Below are 21,969 nucleotides of genomic sequence, written 5' to 3'. Positions count from 1 at the left end.
ACTCTCATTCAAATTTGAAGAAATAAGAAACACATTCTCAGATTTACAAAGCTTTAGAAGGATTGCTACATAAAAATTCAAATGAAAAATACTTTTGGGGCTTCCCTAGTGGTGCAGTGGTTGAGAATCTGCCTGCTAATGCAGGGGACACGGGTTCGAGTCCTGGTCTGGGAAGATCCCACATGCCGCGGAGCAACTAGGCCCGTGAGCCACAACTACTGAGCCTGCGCGTCTGGAGCCTGTGCTCCGCAACAAGAGAGGCCGCGATAGAGTCCTGCGCACCGCGATGAAGAGTGGCCCCCACTTGCCACAACTAGAGAAAGCCCTTGCACAGAAATGAAGACCCAAGACAGCCAAAAAATAAAATAAAATAAACATATGTGGGGTTTAAAAAAAAAAAAGAATTAAAAAAAAAAAAACTTTTGGAGGAGGTACTCAAATAAGAAGAAAAACAATTCCAAGAGATGCTTCAAGAGATATGAGAAATAAAGGTGATTAAGTATCTTGGAAAAGACTATTGTTGTCTTTAAAAAGAACAAAGAAGGCTAGGACAAATAAAGGAAAAAGGGAACACACCTTCATAAGAACCTAGAATTAAAATTCTAATCTAGTTAATATCAGCATGAGGATGTGGGCTGAGGTGGGGAAATCAAAGAGGCACAAGAGAGTATTAAGGTATTTGTCACGTTAGGAGAAATTATAATTATTTATTTGAGCTCTCAACAGGAGAACATAAACATAAGTATGGAAGGCTGACTACCTACCTTGAAAACAAAAACAGAATACATAGCTTTTCAACTAACAAAAGAAACTCAATCTATCCAACTGAAAGCTGGAAAATAGGAAAAAAAAAAAAAGAAAGAAGCAGAAAGTACAGTAAATGGAAAATATAAAATAAGATGGTGGTAGAAATAAGTCTTATAATAATAGCAATTACAGTAGAGGCAAATGGGTAAAACTAATCAATGAAAACAGAGAGACTCTCACATTGGGTAAGAAAACAAGACCTAATAATCCATGCCCTAAGAAGACACACTTGATTTTAAAAACGGAATTATTGAAGATAAGAACACGAAAAAAGATATACCAGGAAATTAAAAAGATCGAAACAGATATACCAGGCAAACGAACCAAAATTGGCTGAGATAGCAATCTTAATATCTGACAAAATGGAAATTGATGCAAAAAACAACATAAGAGACAAAGAAGGATATCAAGTGCCGGTTGAGGGGAAAATAAGCAAAATGATATAGCCATAATGAACATAAAGGCAACTAGTAACAGTTTCAAAACACATCAAGCAACAACTGACAGAACTGCAGGGAGAAATATATAAATCAACAATTGTAGCAGTAGATTTTGTTACAGTCATTATTGAAACTGATAGATCAAGCAGAGAAACATAAACAGAACATTTGAAGAATTAAATAATATAAATAATAAGCTTGAGCTTATATAATATCAAGCTTATATAGAGCTACAGATAGAACCCCACACTAAACAAATTCCTTTTAAGCAGAGGGAGCATTTATGACCATGAATTATGTCATAAGAGAAGTCTCAGTAAATTCCAAAGCATCAATACCATACAGACTCTGTTCTTCGATCACAATGCAATAAAACTAGAAGTGAATAAAATAAGGAGCTATAATTTCATACATGTATTTATTTGGAAACTAAATAACGTTATTGTATAACTCTTGGGTTTAAAAGAAAATCATAAAGGAATGTAAGAAAAGTTTAAACCTGAATAATAGTGAAAACATTATATATAAATATTTATAGGCTACAGTTAAAACTGCATATAGAGCAAAATTTACAGCTTCAAATACATTTATTAAGAAACAAGAAAAGTTAAAAATAATAGGCTTACGCAGAGCGGCTGGGCCCGTGAGCCATGGCCGCTGAGCCTGCGCGTCCAGAGCCTGTACTCCGCAATGGGAGAGGCCACAACAGTGAGAGGCCTGTGTACAGCAAAAAAAAAAAAAATAATAATAGGCTTAGCACTCAAGAAGTTAGGAAAAGAACCATAGAGTAGAATAAAATAAACAGACAGAATGGAAATAATTAAGAAAAGGGCAGAAATCAATGAAATGGAGAACGACAACAGGGGAGATTAATGAAGCCAAAAGCTGGTTCTTTACAAAGACTAATAAGATAAACAAATCTTTAGCAAGACTGACCAAGAAAAACAGAGAGAAGATACAAATAAATGAAATATGGAATAAAAAGGGGGAAATAACTTTAGGCACAGAAAAGATTTTAAAACAATCTTAAAACAGTATGATCAAATGTGCACTAATAAATTTGAAAACCCAGATGAAATGTAAAAATGCCTAGAAAAATGTAAAAATCCAAAATTGGTTCAAGAAGACACACAGAAAGTGAAAAGGAAGTCAAAGAACTCCCCTCCCCAAACTGTCCAGACTTACATGTTTTTACATTTGATTCTTCCAAAATGTCAAGGTAAATTTCTATCTTATGCGTATAGTTCCAGAAAATTTTATGTATTATTGAATTATGAAAATTTTATGAACATAGCAGCAAAACTCTTAAATAAAATTATTTGCCAATTGAATCTGTGTATTAAAAATAATACGCTATGAAATATACTAAAGGAATATGTTATAATTGTCTCAATTGGTGCAGAAAAAGTTTTTGATAAAGTTCAACAAGCTTTTATAATAAAAACTCTTAGTAAACTAGTAAACAAAGTTACATAGTAAAATCCTATTCCAGCAATTATTTTTGATGACAAAACTTTAGATGCATTTATTCTCTTTAATATGGAGAAGGCAGAAAGGATACCCACCAAAACCATTGCTGTTTAACATAGAACTAGAGATCACAGCCAATACCCTATGGAAAGATAATGAAGTAAGGAGATAGGATTGGAAAGGAAGAGATAAAACATTTCTTTTTGTAGATAATATTATCATATACATAAAAACATAGAATCAATAGATAAACTGTTAAAATGAATAAGAGGATCAATATCAAGTTCAGCAAGTTTGCCAGATAAAAGAGGGACTTAAAAAGGAAAGGAAAGCATTTCTCTATGCCAGCAATAATCAACTAAAAAATGTAATAAGATACCATTCATGATAGTAACAAAACCATAAAGCATCCAGGAAATAATCAAGAATACATAAGACTTCTATGTAGAAAACTTTAAAATCCTAGTAAAGGATGGAATAGATGATTTCATATTATGAAGAAAATGACATCTTCCTAAGTTAATTTTTTTTTTTTTTTTTTTTTTGCGGTACGCGGGCCTCTCACTGCTGTGGCCTCTCCCATTGCGGAGCACAGGCTCCGGATGCACAGGCTCAGTGGCCAGGGCTCACGGGCCCAGCCACTCCGCGGCATGTGGGATCTTCCCGGACCGGGGCACGAACCCATGTCCCCTGTATCGGCAGGCGGACGCTCAAGCACTGCGCCACCAGGGAAGCCCCTAAGTTAATTTTTAAATTCAATAAAATTCAATCAAACTTTATTTGGTTTTTGGAAGGACTTAATAAACTTACTTTAAAATTTATCTGGGAGAAGAAAGGTCCACAAATAGGCCAACTTCAAAAAAAAAAGAGTAAAGAACTTGCCTCATCAGATATTAAGACATTTTTAAAAAACCATATTAATTAACACAGTGTGGTAAAGTTCAAGAACAGACAGATAGACTAAAGGAATAGAATAGAAGACTCACATAGACTTTAACATACAATAAATGGAAGAGATGATTGCTTGCTTTGCAAGCTGATGTTAGGAAAAATGGTTCCCTTTATAGAGAAAAATAAAACTGGACCCCTATCAAAAAGCACATACAAGATAAAAGATACAACTATAAAATCAGAAGATGTAGGAAAATATATTTGTAACCAAGAAGAGTATATAGACTTCTTCAACAAAACTTGGAAACACGCCAGGATTAAGAATTTCTAGTCAATGAGGGGCACCAGGGACAAAGTTAATAGATCGATGGTAGACTGGGAGAGGATATTTCAATATCTTAAACCAACAAGGAGTGGGTATCTAGAACATACAAAGAGCTCTTGCAAATCAATAAGAAAAGACAGCTATAATAGGAAAAAAGGGCCAAGAATATGGACAGGCAATTTAAAGAAGAGGAACCTTTAAATGTATCTTTAAAACAACAATGAGGTATCATTGTTAGCCTGATGAGAATCAGAGAGCTGTATACAGGTGTATACAGGTGTACATGAGGATGTGGAAAACAGGCACTGCTAGTGTCAACCATGACAGTCCTGGGTCAAATTAAGTGTATGCATAGCCTATGAGCTAGCAATTCCTGGCCCTGGCGTATATCCCAGAGAAATACTTACACAAGCCCAAGGGGCATATGCATAAGAATATCCATAGCATCTCTGGGGGTGGGGAGTTGGAGGCAAGCTAGGAGTTCCTCATGGGGGGTGGGTGCACAGGCGAGATGAGTAGGGAGATTAACTCACCCTGGGTTGACCATGACTTTTCTGCTTTTAGCCCTGAAAATCTGTGTCCCAGGAACCCCCTAAATCTCAGGCAAGTCCCAGGATGGCTGGTCAACCTAATGTGTGTTGGATGTGTCCCATGGAGTACTGTAGAAACAGCAGATTAGCATAGCAATGGATGGAATTTAAAAATGGTGCTCACTGAAACAAAAGGAAATATTTAACATGACACCATGCAGGTAAACATAAATTATACGCTTACGAGATAACAATACCAATTTTGTAAGAACACACAGGAAATCAAAAGATACACACGTTAAACACATTAGAATGGTTGTATATGGAGGGAAAGAATATGGAGATAAAAGAGAATGCGTGCATCCGTCCATCCCTACCTACACACTGAAAAACGAGAGGGGACCTTGTAGGGACCAATGAGACAACGTGCCATAAACGGAGGCAAATGATTTTCTCAACCCTCTGAGCCTGAGGTTCGAAAGAACAGAAAAGCTTCCTGCGGAGCCACAGTGGAAGAGGTAGCCCACCAGCTCTTGGAGAGGAAGGGGTGAGGTCCGTGTGTGACTGTATTTGTTGGAAGGTGGGTTAGCCTGGCCCTCCATGTGCCCAGGGAACAGGGAAGCCCCTCCAGGCCTGTTGGATGGGCCCAGCTGGCCCTTCTCTGTGCCAGACGCTCTGCACGGGGCTCTCCTCTACAGAGGTCCCCGAGAGGGGTCCTGGGTGGAGGGGACAGGAAGCCTCCTCCCCAGCTCCCACCACTGCCTCCTCCCAGGAAGCAAGGAGCTCTGGGCAGGCTTCCCCCCAGGGTGTGGGAGCAGCACACCCCCAGCAGGCGGGAAGTTGCTGGTTCCCCTCTGGGCTTGTGCTGCCCCAAGGGCATCCTACCTCTGAGAAGTCAGCCACATCCTCACAGTTCTCCAGGACCCGGGAGTAGAAGGATTGCCCTGGTGGGGAAAAGAGGAAATTACAGTCAGAACTCCCTGGACAGTAAGCTGTTCATTTCATAGCTCCCAATTCAATTCTTTTATATATGAATGGACAAAGGTCTCAAACCATTTAGAAGAGTGGTTATCAGTGGACAGGGCGAGTGAGAAGATATTGAAAGCAGCATGCTTTGTTTTTTCATTGTATACACTTGAGTTTGACATTTTTCATTTTTCATTTTCATTTTCACTTTTGTAATTGAAAAAAGAATGCTTTTAAAAATCCCCACCAGCCGAAACCAATGGACCATTCACTGAAGGGCTACCTCCAGGTTGAACTCAGTCTCATTCTGAGGGTTAGTTTGGGTTGTCACCGGAGGGCAGGCTGGGGACCCAGGAGAGGGGTGGGGGAGTACGATGTGCTCTTCTCCCCCTGGAAACTCCGGGAGATCTGTCAGGACCAGCGCCTGGCCAGGGAGGCATTGGAGTGAGTCCCCTCTGATGCTCCTTGGTGGTGGGGCTCCATCCCCCTGGGAACCACTTCTCTCCTCTGGCCTTGGTGGCCTCATCTGTATAATAAGAGGGTTGGTGCAGGGATATCCAGGGCTTGCCTGGGGTTTAGAATTTAGAAGCAAGTCCTAGTTCAGTATGAAGCTGACAAGGAGGCGGCCAGGGGTTTGATGCCAGAGTCAGGTGGATGGTCTGAGGAAGGGTGTGTGTGTGTGTGAGAGAGAGAGAGAGAGAGAGAGAGAGAGAGAGAGAGAGAGAGAGAGAGAGAGAGAGAGTGTGTGTGTGTGTGTGTGTGTGTGTGTGTGTATTTGGAGGATGGGGGCACATGGGGAGGGGTTGCAACCAAGATAATGAGGAAGAAGCTATAAAGCGAAAGCTAGAGACACAGAAAACAGATGTGGAGTAGACAGAGGGGAAAGAAAGATTCTTTAGCACTAGCCAGGGACAAAACAAAACAAAACAAAAAACTAAAAAGAAAAATCTCAACGACAAATCCCGAGGCAGCCAGGGGAGGAGAGGAAAGCATGAGGGATGGTGCCTGAGCCTCTTCTAATTTTCCCCACAGGCAACATGCAATACAAATTGAGAATCAGGTGAGCATATCTGTGCACTGAGGCTTCCCCAAGGAAAGCCTGAATAATCAAAGGCCCTTTCATCCTGGAAAACGGTAATGAGCCTGGATATGGCTGTGTTCAAGCGTTTCCCGGAGTGAAACTGAGCAACCCAGCCGGAGGGGAGGGAGGGAGGGACAGTCCAAGATGGTATTACAGGGTTCAAATATGCATGAAGCCACTGGAGCTCAAACCTTCCCCTGCTTGTGTATTTCCTATAGCCTTGTTGGAAAAGATGTAAAATACTGTGAAATCAGCCATTGCAAAATTTATACATCAGGGCTCTGTTCTGGAAAGCAGTAAAACCTAATTGCCTCAGGCCCCGGGGATTTAAATGTGGTGAATATTGTCAGACAGGATGACCTAATTTTGCCTCTAGATATTAAAAAAAAAAAGGTTTGCTGAAAAAAAAAATCAAATCAATGGCACAGAACGGTGGAAAGGACAACTTATTAAGAAAACAGAATGTCCTTAAGCATTTTTGGACAGCCACTTTTTAGGAGGATTTGTACAAACAGTGACAGGGATAATTCCAGTGGTGCTTTTCTATTCATTAGGGCAGAGCCAGGGGACCTCTGTCACCCCTTCCAAGTTATCAGTGGGGATTACTCACCCCATCTCTCGTTTCAAGTTCGTTTCCACTTAACATCTACTCTACTCAATACCAGTCTTGTTGACATTTCAGTTCCATATTAAATGACTTTCAGACAAAACCGTTTAAAATCCCAATATCCAATCACCTTTGTTGCCACTGAGATTGAGAATAAGTCTTGAGAGAAAGGAAATAGCCTGTTCCCTGCTGTGGAGAGGCTTTTGTGGATAGACTGAGCAGGAGATTAAGTGGGGAAAATTGAACAGCATCCTTCGTTCCTTCAGAGGCTCATGGGATAGCTGAGCTCTCTGGTCTGAAATAAAGTCCTCCTTGAGTCGATAAATGGAGTTTGAATAGCAGACTCTGTGATCACGCTGTAATAAGTGCCATGACATCAGATATACCCAAATGGAGGGGTCCACAAGTCCAAAGCTTAATCGAAGTCAGTTGTATGTTGTTTGCCATTTTACAGTATCCATACGGCTACTACTCCCCTAAACGATGTTCTCGTCTCATAAGGCAGGATGGAGTGCTAGCTTTCATGTGATGTGACTTAAGGGTACAAAACGTCCCCATCTGCAACAAACAGCTCTCTCTTCCAGACGGTTTACCTTGCTAGAGCCAGACCTTGAGAACTGGCAGGCGTATAGGGACTGGGCTGTGAGCCGGTGTGCATTCATTCATTCCCACACATGAGGGTCTTCTATTCCTGCTGGGTCAGCACAGCCATTTGGCCGTGGAGGATGGTGGGCCAGCCGTTGTACAAAGATAATTAGAATTGGGACGCTGCCTGAAGAATCTTATTACGATCCAGAAGGGGGACAGGTCAGGCATGTAAAAGCCTAGTACATAAGGCAAAATTTGGTCGTTGACATGCAAGACAAGTATAAATAAATTGAGAACACAGGAAAAAGAGAAGTGACCTCAACTTAGCAGATCAAAGAAGGTGTTATAGAGCCATGGGCATTTACACTGGCAGTTCGGATGGAATCTAGAAATGCAGAGACACTGGGGGGAAGAGAGAGAGACAATGGGACATCAGGCAGAGAAAGGTGTGAGCAAAGGTTTGAAAGAATGAAGCAGAGAATGGAGCCCGGAAGGAGTGGGACACAGGACAAGTGTGTTCTGATGGTGAAGGGAAGAATGAAAAGTGCCTCCCCTCGGGGAGCAGCCCCCCGAAGGAAGACCTGGACTGGGGGGTCCTAAGAGGGCACAGGGTGGGGGGAGTGGACCATTACGGGGAAAGACAGTGTCCTGAGGACAAGCTTCAGGGACATGATGGCTTTGCCCAGGACCTAGCCCTCTGGGCTGTATCAGTACCTGACATTACTCTTTTCCTAGTGTGAGCTGAGAAATGGCGCAGAGCACCCTGCTTGTGACTCAGACCCGTCACTATTATTTCTTTGCGTTATTTACCATTAGCCAGACGTCACTGTCTGCAGTGCCAGGGGTGGCCTGTATGGAGGGTGGCCTGGTAATCACCCGTTCCCTGCTGCAGTGCTGTGACGTCCCCAGCATCTGCTCTCCCCCTGTTCCTCCACAGCACCTCAAGAGGGTGGCCCTGCAGTTTTCATTCCCCCCCAGTTCCAAACAGCCTGTTCCTTTTCGAAGGCCAGTTACTCCCACAAGTGTGGGGAAGCAGGGCCCAGGCATCCCTGTGTGCAGGAAAAAAGCCTGGCTTCCTCAGGTTTGGGGCCTGATGCTGCGGCCGAGGCTGGGAGGCCTGGAGATGGCTCTTCAGTCCCTGGGGTCTCAGAGTCATCATCTCTAAACTGGCGGCAATTATCCTGGACGGGCCTACATCCTGGAACCACTGTGAGGGTCAGCAAGAGACTGTTTCTGTGAAAGTCTGAGTAAAGCAGCAAGCCCCTTACAAGCACGAGGGGCCACGGGACAGTGGTTAAGCCTTGTGGGCCCGGCTGCCTGAGTTCAAAGCCCAGCTCTATCACTTGCTGGCCTTGTGCTCTTGAAGAAGTTAACTGGTCTTTGTGTTAGTTTCCTCATCCATAAAATGGAGAATATGATAGTGCTTATACACCTGGTACATAGCTCATTACCCAACTGAAAGATGCCTATTATTCTACTAAAGAGTCCTGTCTTTTCTTTTGACATTTAAGTTGTGTCTTAAATATAAAAATGGTTTCCTCTATTACGGATCACATTTTGTAGCTTAGTTTTAGTAGCATATAATCAGGAACAATTTTCTCCCTCATCTTGTATAATATTTTTCAAAGTTTAGTTATTTTACGTATGATTAGCTCTTCTTTTAACCAGGTAAAATTTACATTCACAGATCTTAAGTGCACAACTCAGTGAGTTTTGATAAATGCATATACTGTACTTGTGTAATCACCATACTATCAAGACACGTCAATCAAGAACATTCCTGGGCTTCCCTGGTGGTGCAGTGGTTAAGAATCCACCTGCCAATGCAAGGGACACGGGTTCAAGCCCTGGTCGGGGAAGATCCCACATGCCACGGAGCAACTAAGCCCGTGCACCACAACTACTGAGCCTGCGCTCTAGAGCCTGTGAGCCACAACTACTGAGCCCATGTGTCACAACTACTGAAGCCCCCGCACCTAGAGCCTGTGCTCTGTGGCAAGAGAAGCCACTGCAATGAGAAGTTCGTGCACCACAACGAAGAGTAGCCCCTTGCTCGCTGCAACTAGAGAAACCCCGCACAGCAAAGAAGACCCAACGCAGCCAAAAATAAATAAATAAATAAAACTTTAAAAAAAGAACATTCCTATTCCTCAAGATGTTCCCTCATCCCCCACTTTCCATAAGTCTCTACCCCTCATAGGTAAACCACTGCTCTGATTTCTAACTCTTTTTTTTTTTTTTTTTTGCGGTACGCGGGCCTCTCACTGTTGTGGCCTCTCCCGTTGCGGGATGCACAGGCTCAGCGGCCATGGCTCATGGGCCTAGTCGCTCCACAGCATGTGGGATCTTCCCGGACCGGGGCACGAACCCATGTCCCCTGCATCGGCAGGCGGACTCTCAACCACTGCGCCACCAGGGAAGCCCTGATTTCTAACTCTCGATTTTAAACTTTGTGTAAATGGTGGTATCATACAGAATGTACTTTTGTGTATCTGGCTTCTTGAAGTCAATGTAATGCTTTTGTGTTTCATCTACATGGTTGTATATATCAGTAATTCATTTAATTGCATTGTTGAGCAATTTCTGTTGTATGAATACACTGAAACTTGTTGATCCATTTTCTTGTTCATACTTTTGGGATTGCTTTCATTGTCAGGCTGTTGCAAGTAAAGATGCTGTGAACATTCTTGCCAAAGTTTTTTTGTCGACCTATCATTTCATTTCTTTTGGAGAAATACCTAAAAGCAGAATCACTGGCTCATAGCATAGGTGTATGTTTAACTTTAGAAGAAACTGTCAAACACTTTTCCAAAGTGATTATACTATTTTACAATCCCATCCACAATGTAAAAGAAATGTTCTGTATCCTCACCAACATTTGGTTATTGTCAGACTTTTACATTTCAGTGCATGTGATGTATTTCATTTTGGTTTTTGAGTTTCATTTCTCTGATGAATAATGATGTTGGTCACATTTTCATGTGTTTATTGGACATTTATATATCTATATCATGAGCAAGGCAAGGTTGTCCACTCCCACGTCATGTTTTTATGGGGTTTTTTTGTTTGTTTTTGCGGTACGGGGGCCTCTCACTGTTGTGGCCTCTCCCGTTGCAGAGCAACAGGCTCCGGATGCGCAGGCTCAGCGGCCATGGCTCACGGGCGCAGCCGCTCCGCGGCATGTGGGATCTTCCCGGACCAGGACACAAACCCGTGTCCCCTGCATTGGCAGGTGGACTCTCAACCACTGTGCCACCAGTGAAGCCCCCACTTCATGTTTTATACAACATTGCACTGGAGTTCTAGCCAGTCAGTACTTTTCCAATTTTAAACTAACCTTGCATTCCTGGGATAAAACTCACTTGTCATGATGTGTTACCCCTTTCATATATTGCTACTCAACTGACTAATATTTTGGTAAGGATTTTTTACATCTTTGTTCATGAGGGATAGTGGGCTCTAATTTTCTTTTTGTATAAGGTCTTTATCAGATTATGGTATCATAAAATGAATTATGAAGTGTTCTTCCTTCTCCATTTTCTGAGAGTTTGTGTAAGATAGCATTATCTCTCCCTTAAATATTTTCTAGAATTTACCAGTGAAGCTGTCTAGACCTGAAGTTTTCTTTACGGAAAAGCAGTTTATCACCACCACCACTGCCATCATCATCATCATTATCATTGTTATTACAGACTTGATTTCTTTAATAGATACTGGGTTCTTTAGGTTTTCCATTTCTTTTTGTGTCAGTTTTGGTCAGTTGTTTTTCAAGGGATTCGTTCCTTTCACCTGTGCTGTAGAAATATAAAATTATTCATAATATTCCCTCAGTTTCCTTTTAGTGTAACGATATCCCCTCTTTCAGTCCTGGTATTGGTAATTTGTGTTTTCTTGTTTTTTCTTGTTCAGTCTTGCTACACTTTACCTATTTCATTATTTTTTTTTAAAGAAAAAACTTCTGGCTTTGTTAGTTTTCTCTGTTGTTTGTTTTCTATTTCTTTCCTTTTATTATCCTTGGATTTAATATTTTAGATTGTATTTATTTTTATTTATTGAAACATAATTCACAAACCATAAAGTTCACCCACTTAGTGTATGATTCAGTGAGTTTTAGTATATTCACAAGGTTGTGCAACCATCATCACTAATTCCAGAATATTTTCATCACCTCAAATGAAGCCCCATACTCATTAGCAGTCACTCCCTATTCTCTCCTTCCAGCCCCTGGCAACAACTAATCCATTTTCTGTCTCTATCGATTTTTCTACTCTGGCCTTTTCATACAAATGGAATCATATGATATGTGGTTTTTGTGCCTGGCTTATTACACTTAGCATAATGTTTTTAGGATTTGGGTTTAATTTTCTTTTCTTTTTTATTTTTCTTTGGCTGCATTGGGTCTTCGTTGCTGTGCAAGGGCTTTCTCTAGTTGCGGTGAGCAAGTGCTACTTCTTTGTTGCAGTGCGCAGGCTTTTCATCGCGGTGGCTTCTCTCATTGCAAAGCACGGGATCTAGGCGTGCGGGCTTCAGTAGCCGTGGCACGCAGGATTAGTAGTTGTGGCTCGTGGGCTCAGTAGTTGTGGCTCGTGGGCTCTAGAGCGCAGGCTCAGTAGTTGTGGCACACAGACTTAGTTGCTCCATGGCATGTGGGATCTTCCTGGACCAGGGCTTGAACCTGTGTCCCCTGCATGGCAGGTGGATTCTTAACCACTGCACCACCAGGGAAGTCCCTACTTTGCTTTTCTTTTAGCAGCTTCTTAAGGCAGAAACCTAGATCATTGATTGTAGGCATTTTTCTTTTCTGCTATAAGTATTTAAAACTAAATGTTGATATGTAGTATTTTCATTAACATCCAGTTAGAAATGTTTTATAATTTTGCTTTTGTTTTCTCTTTGACCTTAGGTTATTTAGAAGAGTATTGTTTAATTTCCAAATATTTGGAGCTTTTAAAGATCTCTTATTGTTATTCATTTCTAATTGAATTCCAGTGGGGTCAGAGAATATACTCTGTAAGATGTCAGTCTTTTGAAATGTATTGACACTTGTTTAATTACCCAGCATATGGTCTGTCTTGATAAGTGTTCCATGTGCATATGAGAAGAATGTGTATTTTTCAGTTTGGGGGTGAAATGTTCTAGAAATGCCAATTAGGACAATGTGGTTGATGATGTTGTCAAATCTTCTATGTCCCTAATGATTTTATTGTTTAGTTGTTTGTGATTCTCTCTTGTAATAACACTTTTTCCCCCTGTCAGGAACACATACTCTTCAATTTTATAAGGACAGTTGATGGGACAGTAGAACGAAGAAATTCAATTAAAAAAGAATTGTCCAGGAAAACAGCTATTCCTTAAGTTCCTTAAACAGTGTGCTCTCCAAAGATCACCAGCAACTCAGATCCAGATTTGGGTTCTGCAGAGTCACTGGGCATCCCACAGGGGAGGCTATCCCTTCCTTTTCCCCACTTCTCAGCTAGACGGAGGCCCCATCTATCTCTCATCTGTTGTTTTCCACAAATCTTATTCAAATATCATTTCTTACCTCCACTCACTCATTTCCCCTTCCCTCACCCTGTTAACACCCAGGGACACATCAGAAACTCAGGCTTAGGTGAGGGATTCATCTGAGAGGCAGGGACAGGGCAGGGATTATGAACTCCATCTCTCTGGCTCAGCTCAAACCTGTACTTCCTTCCAGGTGCTGCCTCAAAATGATTTTGCCATGTAACTAACTGATGACTCTGTTTCTCATCTTTCAGACCCAGGCACTGAGGCAGAGAGAGAGTGTGATGTTTCCCCTCGAGCCTAGGACAGCACGAGCCACACTCTCAGCAGCTGTTGCATCTTAGGTTCTCCCCGTCTGTGACGGATGGAGGAGCTTGTGGTCTCAGTGATCCATGAGCTGTGCAGAGTACCTCCTCCATGTCAGGCACCGGGAATACAATGAAGCGTGATGGGAGTGTGACTCTTTTTACATCCTTAAATGGGGTAAACAAATATTGTTAAAACTGCGGTCCTGACTTTATCTTAAACCTTGGCTTTTCAGAAAAATCCAGCGAGTGAAAACTGACTTGCAGCTAAGTTGATGAGCCCTGCTGTTTTGAAAAATAAAACAGAAGCAAAGACTGTTGAGCCAGCCTCCCAGGGGTGGATGAGTCCAGGTAGGAAGCAGACAAGAGGCCAAAGGTAAAAATGATCATGGGATATTCTCTGTCTCAGGAGACCTTTCTGGAGCCGTCAGTGGAAGAAACAGATCACTGCCGGGTGCTGCCGGGTGCTGCCGGGCTCAGGGGCTGCAGGGTCCCCCGCTGCTAACTGCTTGGCTGTAACTGCCACACCCGCAGGCCGCGCTGCTTCCTGCTGCTTTTGTTTCAGATTTGTTCTGTGCCAGGCACTGTGCTGGTCCCAGGGAACCTGGTGAGGTGCCTGCCCTGGAGGTGACGGCTCCAGGAGATTTTCACCCTATCATCTCCACGTCTGGCAGAATGTGGGGAGAACTCCTGCCCCCCACCAGATCCCTGGGTCCATGGGATCCCCAGGGTCACAATCTACTCTCTTTCTGTCTCTCTAGAAGGCTGCAGCATGAGGGGCCCTCATTAGGATAATCCTTACATTTTACAGGACTTTACAGTTTGTAGAGCCTTCCATGTAGATCAACTTTTTCATTTGATCCCAGAGCAGCCCCGTAAGAACCAGGCATACCTCGCCTTCTCCTAGGTCTTCACTTGCCACCCGGACTCCCAAACCACTGGATTCCAACCACTTTCCTGGGTACTCGGGGTACCGAGGCAAATTTCGGGCTTCCTGGGGGACACTCTCACTAGAATGAGCTGCAGGCAGGCCCATCCTCTTTGCGCCCCCCCAAACCCGCTCTTCCTCGTATGCTCCCCGGCGACACTGGTGGTCTCACCGTCCACCCAGGTACTCAAGTAGGAAATCCAGCGGCACCCTCGTCCTGCCTTCTTGCTGACTCCCAATCCCAGGGCTGCCTCCTCCTCTGAACGGATGTCACCCCTTCTCTTCAAACCCACAGCCCCCTTTTTGAGGCACAACCCTCTGCCTGTACCACTGCCCCTCCCTGGGCTCCTGGCCTGAGGTCCTGACCTCTACATCCCCAGATCGGATTTCCCTCCCCATCCTCTTGCCAAGAGCTTTGGTGACTCCCACTCAATTACAAGGCAAAGTTCAGACTCCAGAGTGTGACACTGAAGACCCTCTGTGTTTGAGCCCAGCCTCCCCTCCACCCCATTCCTACCCCAGGCCCTGCCAGCGCTCCCTGTCCCCCAAGCCCTTGACACGGCTCCACACCATCACATCTGTACTGATAGTAGCCCCTCTGCCTGGAGCGGGGCCTTTCATGAGTTTTGTCTCTGCCAAAATGCTATCCTCTCTCAAGGGTGTTTAAATATCAGCCCATCCCCTGCTCAGTAAGATCTCCTCTCTGGGCCTGTGCACTTTTCCAACTTCATCTCGTTGACTCACCCGCTCAGGGCAGCTCCTGGAGCTCCTGGTCTGAGTGGGCCTCTCTTGCCTCAGGCTGCCTTGCACCTGTACCTCTCTTTCCAGAACACTTATCCCACTCACAGTGACTTGTGCAATGACTGTCTTCCCCTTGAGGGCAGGGACCTTGTCTGTCTCATTGACTGCTGTCACCCCATTGCCTGGAATAGCACTTAGCTCATAACTGGTCCTTGATGCATATTATTACCTGGATGAATGAAGGAGTGAATGAATGATTAAATACTTGACTTACAAAACACATTAAAATATAGCTTTTAATGAATTGGGAAAGAGTTTATGACATTAATGAGATAATCAGAAACTTGATCACTGAATACGTGATAGTATTAAGGATTTATTTCTTTTTTAGGAGGGATATAATATGTGGGGTTTTCTGTTTTTTGAGTCCTTGATTTCTACAGCTATATACTAAATATTTACAGAGGAAATGGGGTGGTGTTTGGGATTTACCTCCAAATTATTTGGAGGGTGGGAGTAGGAAGGGGTACAAATGAAACAAGATTGGCCATGAGTTGATAGCTGTTAAGACTGCATGGGGAGAACTTGGGGGCGTTTATACTCGTCTCCCTACTCGAGTATATATTTTAGATTTTCCATTCTAAAAAATTAGTAATAAAAAAAAAGATCAAACCCAGGGATGGGAGTAGGTGGAAGGAATATAGCTTTTATGTTATCAGTAAAGGTGGGTAAGATAACCAAGACTTTGCAATTCAGGGAAATTATTTTCAAGTCTGTTCTTGAGCACATTGCCTTCCAGCAGCATTTTTGCTGAGGGCCGTTTGTAGCAGAAGACAGTTACATGGTCATTTCCATATCATGAAAACACACCTGTCTCATCAAAGCAGGAGAAACTTAGGGAACATTCAGCACACTCTGCTCTCCGAGGTCTGCAGTGGCTTAACTCTGGCCCCGGGGGAGGATATTTACCTCCTAGGGCTTTGGGCACAGAAGATCCACTCCCCCTGTGATGAGGGGCCAGGGGGTGCTTGGAAGAGTGGAGGATGTGGCGTAAATCCCTCGGGCCCCTCAAAAGCACAGAGCTGTGTCCACAGCCAGCTGTGCACTGCAGAAACTGTCCTAAGGGTTCCCTCTCTCTGCCGCCTTCACTGGGGCAACACCCACCCCACATCCTCCCAGAGAGGAGGTGCTGGGCGGGGCTGGAGTGCACAGGCAGGTCCAGGCGTCCCAGGAGCATCTCAGGGCTGGGACACAGGGCTACTCTGCCTCCTTCACCAGGGGTGGTAGAGAAGTCTCCGGATAGAAATCCTATTTCTCACCAAGGCGGAGAGTTCCCCCATTTTAATGGGAAAATAAATCTAATTTGGAGGCTGAGGTGGTCCGTGCAGCAGCCAGGAGTAGGGGAATCTTGTCCTCAGTGCCCAGGCGGGGGCCCCAACCCCTTCCCAGCACACAGTCACCCACCCGGCCGTGCGCTCCTTTCCAGGCTCTCTAACCTCCATCTACTACCTGCAGCCTCTGCTGTAGCCAAACCTAGTGGCTTCCTGGCCATCGTATTTAAGTGGCATTCCCCTCCTCTGGCCTCTGGTCCCGTCAGTCCCTCACCCAGAATGGCCTTGCCTCCGCCAGCAACCCTTCCTCGCCCCTCCTTCTGCATCTCCACGTGTGCGAGCAGCTATTCAAGACCCAGCTTAAGGGCTTCCTCCCCGTCTCCTCTACCCCCTCCTCTGCCTTCTCACGAAGCCTTCCCTGACCTCTGCAGCTGGGAGCAAGCCGCCATCCTCTGAACATGTTGCAGTTTCCGCCCCGCCCCTAAGTGCGCCTTGGCCCTCTGTGTCTGGCAGTGTCTCTCCACGAGGTCTGCGCACATTTCTGCGCACATTTCCTCTCCACGAGGTCTGCGCACATGTCTGCGCACATTTCCTCTGCCCTGTCAGACTGTGAGAGCCCGGGTCCTTTAAGCCCCACCCTGTACCTTGTGCTCTAGGCAGCAACGCTCAGAAAGAGCCTGTGCCGTGAAGCGGGAGGGGCGGGGGAGCTGTGTAGCCTTTCTTGCTTCCGACCTGAGGACCACAGCTGGACTCCCCAACATTTGCTAGAAGGTGAAGTCAGCCTCCCTCTGGGGCCCTGGAAGATCCCCCGGGTTGGGAGGTCAATGGAGGGAGCTGGGGCCAGGATGCTTGATTCCTCCACTTCCTGATCCCCTTTGGATAGACAGCTGGGGGCGGGGACATTCACAGTTGGGAACACTGAGCCGAAGAGTGACAGTGTCACAGAGGAAGAAGGATTTAAACCCACTAACGAGTGAGCACCTCAAAGACGTGCCGTTTCGTGTTCATTTGGATGACTTGGCCCGGGGCTCAGCACAGGGCTCAATTAGGAGAGCTAAGATCAGATGCCTGTCTTGAAGGTGCTTGGAGGTTAGTACAGCATACAAACCGGGGCAGTTTCTGAACTACAAAGTGCCCTAGCTGAGGGGTGGAAGGAGCGTGTACACAGTACTGCAAGGGAGGCCGAGGGCTCCACAGAGGAGGTGACGGCTGCGCTGGGCCTTGAAGGGTGCACAGAATTAACGGGAGTTCTCAAGGTGGAGACGGCAGAAGAAATATGACGGCTCGAGGCTTGGAGGTATAGAAGACTTGGCATCTTTGGGGGAATGGCAGGAAGTTCAGTGTAGTGGGAACCCAGTGGGTGGTGTGGGGAGGGAACAAAGAGGAAAAGTCAGCTGGGCCAAGGGGGGGGGGGCCTTCATAAAGCAAACCTCTTTGCCAATTACCAGGTCAGGCGAATTATGTGGAGATCAGAGCCAGCCTCCAGAGATCACCCATCTCACCGATCGAGTCCCCAAAGCTGGTATCTTGGCAAGAAAACTCAGGGATGGAGAGTAAAGGAAGATCAGCAGGCTGGCCCCACACAGTCTGTCCCTTGGTTCCCTGACAGCCCAGGAACCCATGCCTGGGGGCTTGGATGGGGCTGAGACCTGGGCAGAAGGTTGGACTAGAAGATCTTAGAGGCCCTTCCCACTCTGCCTTCCGTGGCTCTATGATGGATGCTGGGAATTATTTCAGGAGTTGAAAAAGGACAGCTTAAGCTAACACTTCCTCCCTCTGAGTGGTGACCTGCAGGCAAGATGGCCCCTTCCCAGACAGCCCACTCCTGATTCTGGCTGCGGCCCTCTGCGTTAAATGAGGACTTGCTTACGGTCTCCATCTTGCTTATGGGAAGCGGAGGCCCCGAGGCCCTGTGGTCCGCTTGCATGATGGGGCCTGGGGTCCAGGACTTCTGGTGTCTCCTGTCTGACTCAATGGACTGTGACTCCTGCAGGTTAGGGGCTGTGTCTTCTTCCCCCTGAGGGTTCCAGGCCCGTCCACAGATATCAGCACATTCAGTGAACAAACGAATGAGGGCAGGACCAGGTTAAGAGGGGCTGCTGGCGCAGTAAGACCTAAGAGCTACAGATGGAGCTGGCTGGTGTGCGCTGAGCCGAAGGGCAGGTGGCCGGCTGACCTGGGATGGCAGGGAAAAGAGGGGTGGCCGGGGACAAAGCTGGAGCATGCCCAGCCCACGTGGGAACAGGGGCCTCAGGGGTGGTCTGCCCCAGGCCTGGGTTCCTGTGGAACATCTTAGCGGGGGGTCCCTACAGAGCAGAGGCCAGGCCAATTTGCCTCCTCCTGGCACAGGTCGGGAACCCCTCAGGCGTGCCCTCCTCCCCGCTTTATATCTCGCACGCTGCCCTCTCTCCTCACTCCTGGCTGACAGAAGGAAGCTGGGCTGGAGAGATGATGACTCAGAAACCAGCAGCTGCCCCAAGTAGAAGTGAAACAGTTGTCTCACAAACACATCGGTCATTTAAATGCTCTTTCCTTAAAACTCTTTCATACCTATTTTTTTCACTGAAGCAACCTGATGAAGTGAATGTTATCATTGTACCCATTTTACTGGTGAGTAAACTGAGGGTCAGAGAGGTGAAGTAAGTGGAAGAACCCAGGTAGGACCCAGGGCTTTTGACCCCATATCTACAGATTTCTCTACCACAACCCCATAGGGCTCTTTCCTAAGTGTCCTGTGTCGTGCAGCACAGAAAGTCAAGCTTTATTTCAACCAGTTGATCTGGTCTACCTGGGCCACGAGTAACTCACCTGGTGCTCCCTCACCCCACCTGGCATTGAGCTTCACTCAAGGGATCTGAGGAGCTCAGGGCCAGCATCTCCCTCTGACCGTCCACTGGCTTCTCGTTTCTCCCTGCAGGGTACTTGCTTGGACACCAGTGGTTGTGTGTGCAGGAGACACTGTGGAACATTCTAGGGTGAGTCCGTTCCCTCTGAATTGTAGTTAGTGTTGGTCTTTTGGGGCATCTATAGTTGTCAACTGCTGGCAGCAGCAGGTGAATGGCTGGGGCATCTCTGGTTCTTGCAAAGGACTCTTTCTGGAAACCTGCTTGCCATCTGCCTGTTCCTGCTGTCCAACCCCCTCCCCAGGGGCTCTGCCTACGGTCACGTGCTGCAGATGCAGAGCCTGGAAGTGGATTTCTCCACTCAGTCCAGAGGGCATGAGTTGCAAATAGGCTAATTCCTGTGTGGTCCACTGAGGCTAGAGGACTAGCCCCACTGCCCAAGGAAAAAGGTGGGCATCCAATAGACAAGGTGCCTAACCCCAGTTCACCAGGAGGGGATAAAGAGGCTTTCAGGGTGGAGCAGCCAGGGCTGGGATGAGGTCTTGTGAACTGGGGCCACTGTGCTTCGGTCCCTCCACTAAGGCCATACAGATCTCTTTACACCTTGGTTTTTCTGCCTGCAAAAGGGACTGGTTTGTGCAGCCTGGGACTGTTCTGTCATGGCAGCAACAACACGGCGACCTGTAGCTAAAGACCGAGATACCGTGCTATCTTTCCACCACGGGGACACGTGTCACAGATGAAAGGACACACTTGCTTTTTCTAAAGGCAGCACGAGCTGGCAGGTGGCACGCAGAGATCCAGGGTGCTGCAGAGAAAGCAGTCTGGGCGGGTGTGGGAAGCAACAGGCAGCCGAGCCCCCATTCCTCTCCCTCCTGCTTGCACGCACACTGCGATCCCCTCCACCTCTGCCTGTCCCTACGCACAACAGGCCACAGTGTGGATAACCCAGGGCCTCGTGCCCAGAGCTGGCCTGACGGTAGCTGCTGGAGAGGTCCTGAGAGGGCTGCCCCATGGTCTCACCTCTCCCTCCTGACGCAGGTGCAGATGTGTGTCCAGCCTGGGCCCTGATGCTCACTTTGCTCTTTAATCTGGTGGGTTCTCTCAGCTCCTCCCCTACTCTCCCACCCCCCCACCCACCCTCAGACACTTCTGTGGGGAGAAAGGGCCATGTCTAGTGAGGAGCACCCTGGCCTTTGGTCAAAGGCTGCCAGACATGCCCCTGGCCCAGGGGGCTAGGCTGTGGCCAGGCAGAGGCAGAGGCAGAGGTGCGTGGGTAAAAAGCAGAGGGAAGCCTGGCCTTGTCTTTCCCTGCTCAAAACCTTCAGGGGCTGCCCACCTCCCCAGGGTGAAGGCAGTCTCACCTCCTCAGCTCTACCTGTCTCTCCTGCCTCAGCTCGCACCTGCCCTGGGATCTAGGCTTATGTTCCCGTGTCCCAGCTCCTCTCCTGATCTTGGGCATCCTGTCCCCTCTGTCTGCTCTGTTCTTACCTCTTCACCTTGCTCCTTTCTGCTGTTCCCTTGGGTTTCAGCTGAGGTGTCACCTCCTCCTGGAAGCCTTCCCTGACCACCCTGCCTCCAGCCTGGGTCAGGGTGCTGCTTCTGTAGCTTGCACCCTACACTCATCCCCATCCTCATCGTATCACACACATGTCCCTATTGTCTGCCCGCTGGTCCTCCTGTCCCAGTGGATGTGGGCTCATTGAGGGCAGGGTCTGGATCATGCCCAGCCCCTGGCCTTGGCACAGAGATCATAGTAAATGGTCACTGGATGTGTGAGAGGGAAGGAGGCTAGGAAGAGAACCGACAGAGAGGGAGGCTGGTGGGGCTCATAGGACCCCTGACCACAGATAGACCTGCGAGAAGCCAACAGTATCCCCATCATGCTGGTTCCTAGGAGCCCCCCGGGTCTTCCAGGCTGTACACCACACCCCCACTCTGTGCCCAAGGAAATCAACCTGCAGGAGGGAGAGGGAGAGGAGGAGGGGGCCCAGGGAGATTCCGCAGCGCTGGGTCCCTCAGCCCTGGGTTCTCCTGAGCCCTGGGGTGGGGTCCTCACTTTTGCCTCCCCAGGACCTCCTGCAGGCAGAGGACAACCCTCTGGTTGGCACATTGGCGAGTGCAGGGAGAGACACACATGCAGACATGGAAACGTGGGGGACCCTGCTTTCAAGAAATCACAATGGTTAGTCAGGCCAGGGGCAGATGGCTGCCTGTGAGAAGCCTCATCGCACCAACCTTCTAGAACTTTTCCAATCCATCCTCCCCTCCCTGCCCTATCCCGTCAGCCCGGAGCTGGGGTCCCCATAAGACAGGAGAGTCCCTACCTCGGAAAGTCACTTTGGCGATCCGGTCGCCCCTGCCCCGCAGCTCGGAGACCGTCTTGAGGTGGACGAACAGAGCCATGCTGGTGCGGGAGCCTGGGTACCGCCAGGCGGGAGCAGCGGGGGAAGGAGTGAGCTCTGTGGATGGAAGGCACTCGGCACACGTGCCTCCCTCCTCTCCTACACCGCCTCCTCTCCCCTCCGATGCTGCCCACAGAGACTAAGGCAACCCAGCCCAGCCGCTCCTTCCAGAGACTCACAGCCCGGCCAACCTCCACCCCTCCAAG

General features: G+C 46.9%; 1 protein-coding gene across 2 annotated transcripts in view; it reads right to left on the bottom strand.

The window, feature by feature from the left end:
• OTOF (otoferlin) overlaps positions 1-21,764 on the bottom strand; it is a 90,512-nt gene extending 68,748 nt beyond the window's left edge. For both annotated transcript variants that reach the window (XM_060168588.1, XM_060168589.1), the window contains exons 1-2: positions 21,686-21,764; positions 5,349-5,407 (exon numbers count right to left, since the gene is read on the bottom strand). In XM_060168588.1, the coding sequence (XP_060024571.1) occupies positions 5,349-5,407; positions 21,686-21,764 (138 nt within the window). The remainder of the gene's footprint in view (positions 1-5,348; positions 5,408-21,685) is intronic.
• Positions 21,765-21,969: the final 205 nt, after the last annotated feature.

Source organism: Lagenorhynchus albirostris, chromosome 13 (genome assembly GCF_949774975.1).
Source record: "Lagenorhynchus albirostris chromosome 13, mLagAlb1.1, whole genome shotgun sequence".
NCBI lineage: Eukaryota > Metazoa > Chordata > Mammalia > Artiodactyla > Delphinidae > Lagenorhynchus > Lagenorhynchus albirostris.
The sequence above is the reverse complement of the archived record's forward strand: the minus strand, read 5'-3'. Positions and strand labels throughout refer to the sequence as shown.